The sequence below is a fragment of the Hipposideros armiger genome, unplaced genomic scaffold, assembly GCF_001890085.2.
Source record: "Hipposideros armiger isolate ML-2016 unplaced genomic scaffold, ASM189008v1 scaffold_876, whole genome shotgun sequence".
NCBI classification, from domain to species: Eukaryota; Metazoa; Chordata; class Mammalia; order Chiroptera; family Hipposideridae; genus Hipposideros; species Hipposideros armiger.
In genome coordinates, this window is record NW_017732226.1 from 115,876 (window position 1) to 117,907 (window position 2,032).

Sequence of the window (2,032 nt, forward strand, 5' to 3'; positions counted from 1 at the left end):
AATACTATAAATATTTTACAAATACTCAGTACATAATGCTATTGGGTTTCACGTAAGCCTCATCCTGGTCTATTTTAATACCAAATAACTTTATAATAGCCGATATTGCCTTGTTGCATTTTATAAATTTGAGTTTTGTGCAATCACAATTTTATGGAAAATAGGAAACAAAAGATGCACCAAAAATCTGGTTAATAGTATCGATAATGTTTTTTTTAACATCTATATGAACTATTTAAAAATGTTAAAATTGTTTTCATTTTAATTTCGACTTTGTCCGAATTCAAGATCATCTATATATGTTTTCTTATTTTAATAGTTCCTTATTTCTCTTTAAAAGTTAAAGAATTTAAAAACAACCAACTTCTGCATATGTTCTTTCTATGTCTAGCTAACATTCAATAGTGGTAACTAACAATTATTGAATGGTATGTGGCAGATATTTTTCCAAGTTGTACAGAATATTCCAATCCCATGAGGTGAAACTACTATAACTATTATCATTCATATTTTTGCAGTAGAGTAAAATAAGATACAGCGAGATTAAGTAACTTGCCCATGTTTCCTCTAGTGTATGGTAGTGGCTGAGATGTGAACCCATTCCTTGATGACACAGCCCAAGCACTTACGTGTGCTTAGTGTTGCTCCTACCTATTTAGGACAATGGCAAATTTGTATACCATAACAGGGGTAAAAAGAAGTTTTAGATTCATTTGCTAGCAATGCTTTAAAGATTACAATCATAAATACCTTGATTTTCTTTCATTGCTCATAAAGAGTCTGTTTACTTTGTCGTTATCATCATCTCAAGGATGTCTTCACTGACACCTACCCAATACTAATCAACTTAATTCCACTAGTGTTTCTAGTTTTTACACAGTCCTCACCACTGCCTGAAATTACTTTAGTTGAATGTTTATCTGACTCCTCAATTAGAATATGACATACTTGATAGCNGTGTAAAACATCATAAATCATTTGTTCCTATCTTTGTCTTAAAGACAAAATACAAAAATTTCTTCAGTATTCACCTCATAATTAATCTGCATTTAGTTTGGCTAAACTCATACTTCTCCAAGTTTCAGGTTTTGTTTAAACAGGAATAAGTACTCAGCTAATACAAACCAAATGGTTATTAGTAATCTGCAGAATTTAAGCACTTTGCTTTTACTTCAGTTCTGTATCTTAATAAATTTGCTCATACCTTAACTTTTAGCACAGACGAAAACATTCTTGCATCTTCAGATACACCTCCGATGTAAAGTTTTTTCTGAAACACTGGGGGATGATCATTTTCATCCTGAATCTCAATGTATACTTTTGCTCTATTACCTGGAAGATAAGAAATAATATATATTGGTGATTATTCATTTAAAAATGCACTGGAGTAAATACTGTATTTTTTCAGAAACAATGGGAATCACTTAAATAAAAAAAGTCATTCCTAAATGCATATTTAATGCCACAAAATCCACAGAGAACACTGATAATCATGCTTCTGGCATAATAATGGTAAGTTGTTGCTATTTCTATTTTTTTTTTTTAAGATTTTTATTGGAGAATTGGGGAAGGGGAATAGCCAAGTTGTTGTCCTTCAGTCTTAGTTGTGGAGGGCACAGTTAGCTCAGCTCCAAGTTCAGTAGCCATGCGGCCGCTCAGCTCAAGGTGCCATGTTCAATCATAGTTGCAGATGGGCATAGCCCACCATCCCATGTGTGAGTCCAACCGGCAACCTTGTTGTTAGGAGCACATGCTCTCACCAGCTGCGCCATCCTGCCAGCTCAGAGGCAGCTCCACTCTGGTGCAGCTCACTGTCCCATGTGGAAATCAAACCTGCAACCCTGTTGCTCAGAGCTCGCGCTCCTAACCAACTGAACCACTCGGCCAGCCCAATGCTATTTCTTTTAATTACAACATCTTGATAATTTATTTATTTGATTAATAGGCCATACAGTATTTTGTTCTAATAATTTTAAATGAAACAACTCAACTGTTCATATTTACAAACACTTCCATACATTACAATTACACA

The 2,032-nt window shown here is 34.1% G+C and overlaps 1 protein-coding gene across 1 annotated transcript in view; it reads right to left on the bottom strand.

Annotated features, from left to right (window-relative positions):
• The window catches only part of PCDH15 (protocadherin related 15), a gene marked incomplete at its 5' end in the record, with an annotated part of 518,446 nt that overhangs the window by 71,585 nt on the left and 444,829 nt on the right, over nucleotides 1–2,032 (bottom strand). Inside the window, 1 exon segment of the mRNA XM_019629964.1 lies at nucleotides 1,205–1,332. Coding sequence (XP_019485509.1) covers nucleotides 1,205–1,332 — 128 coding nt within the window.